General features: G+C 50.7%; 1 protein-coding gene across 1 annotated transcript; it reads left to right on the top strand.

Annotated features, from left to right (window-relative positions):
* Nucleotides 1-612: 612 nt before the first annotated feature.
* On the top strand, nt 613-1,847 carry DQ04_08531000 (calcium/potassium channel (CAKC); the record flags this gene model as incomplete). The annotated part of the gene is made up of 1 exon (XM_009315595.1): nt 613-1,847. A coding segment is annotated over one exon (1,235 nt), but the record flags the coding sequence as incomplete, so codon positions are not given.

Raw genomic sequence — 1,847 nt, 5'->3', positions numbered from 1 at the left:
GCTCTTGGCTTCAGGCTTGGGGATGGACGCGTCGGAGTGAATTTATGACGGCTCGTTTATGTTCCACGGGCCTGTTCTCTGTACCACGCACAGGTGGTGCTGCTGCTGCTCGGCAGGGAAGTCTTGTTCAGTGCGCGGCGCTCTTGTGGTTTGCAGCAGCGCTGCCACTCGAAATGTGAGTAGCGGCACCGCCGTCACAGGTGCGGAAACATTTGACGGGGGCCACAGAATCCCAAGTTTGCGACGACTACGACGACGACAGCATCACCGCCCACCCTTTATTGCTTGTTTCCTGACGCTGCTATAAAGGGGGAAAAAGGTCGGTGGAAGGCTCATAAAAGTGCTTTGGTTATTCTGACTGGTGCACTCGTGCGGGCACGCTACCGCCCAGAGGGCTTAGTGTCCAAGCAGACTGCCGTGAATGGGGTGGCGTAGTGTGACCGCGTTGAGCGGATGTGGAACCATGGCAAAGCAATCTCCTGCAAAGAACCGAGACTGTGGCTGTGTTATCTGCTGCTGGAATGGAGCCAGTTTCAGGAGTGCGTTACACACCGGATATGTGGATTCGATGCGCCTTGAGTTCTCGTCCCCTCTTTATTTTTTTTTGTTTTTATGAAGGACAAAGAAGAGTTCGAGACAGACCATAACTGTAGCCATACAATGAATCATCAATTTTCACTGATGGCGTACCGCCCCAATTCAATACAGAATATTCGATCCCTTCGCAAACTATTTGAGGTTGTCAATCAGAAATACAGCCATGTGTCCATCTGTATTTTGATCGCCCACCTCATCATGGAGTTGGTGTCTGTGGCATTCTACGTGTGGACGTCACAGGTAACAGCAGCCACATCAGTCGCTGAGTTCCATTGGAGTGAAACAGTGTTTATTGTGGAAGTCGGGATCAATGTCATCTTCTTCCTGGAGTGGGTTATTCTCCTTTTCGGGGAAGACGACAAGATGCGGTATTGCCTCTCGTGGCTCTCGATAGTGAATGCTGCGACAAGTTTCCCGATGATAGTGTTTGGCATTGGGGCTTTGACCGACAAAAAGTGGCAGAGTTTTTGGGTGCCCATGTATCTGCGCGTGTGGTGGCTGTATGATTGTGTGGTGGTTCTCCTGGATTATCCACAGCTGGCGTGGTGGATGATGGATATCACCCGAGATATTTGCCGTTTCCTTACAAAGCTCTTGGCTGTCATCTGCACTTGTGTCGGCACACACCAGATTGTCGAGAGCACATGCGGGAATTACATGGATCTTTACGATTCTCTGTACTGCATGATTGTTGGCTTCGCCACAATTGGGTTTGGCGATGTCTCACCACAAACAACTCCGGCTCGACTGTTGATGATTGGCTTCATTGTGATCGCCCTTAGTTTCTTTTTGCCGTTGTTGCAGCGACTGGCACACATTGGCCACGATCACTTGTATTACAATGCGTATGATTCTCGCGGTGGAAAGAAGCCACATGTTATTATCTGTGGCGTCTTCACAGAGCTCGGGGTTGATATTATTCTGGAGAATTTTTACGGCGGCTGGCGGAAGTACCTTGACGTCCGAATTGTGCTGCTCTCGCCGGTTGACCACTCACCAGAGGTGAAGCTGTTGATGAACCTGCCGTGGTTTAAATACCGCGTGATCCTCATGGTTGGGGACCCAGTGAAAGAAATAGACCTCAAGCGTGCCGACGCACGCCACGCAGAGGCCATCTTTTTATTTGGTGACACGGGCTCAACCGCATACCACACTGACTACCATCTGATTCAGCAGTCACTCGCTGTTCACCAGTATGACGCGGAGCTTCCACAACATTTATTACTTCGGAGCGAGCGTCACACTAAGCA

Source organism: Trypanosoma grayi, assembly GCF_000691245.1.
Source record: "Trypanosoma grayi strain ANR4 Tgr_853_V1, whole genome shotgun sequence".
In the NCBI taxonomy this organism is placed as follows: Eukaryota; Euglenozoa; class Kinetoplastea; order Trypanosomatida; family Trypanosomatidae; genus Trypanosoma; species Trypanosoma grayi.
This window is presented reverse-complemented; position numbering and strand designations above follow the sequence as displayed.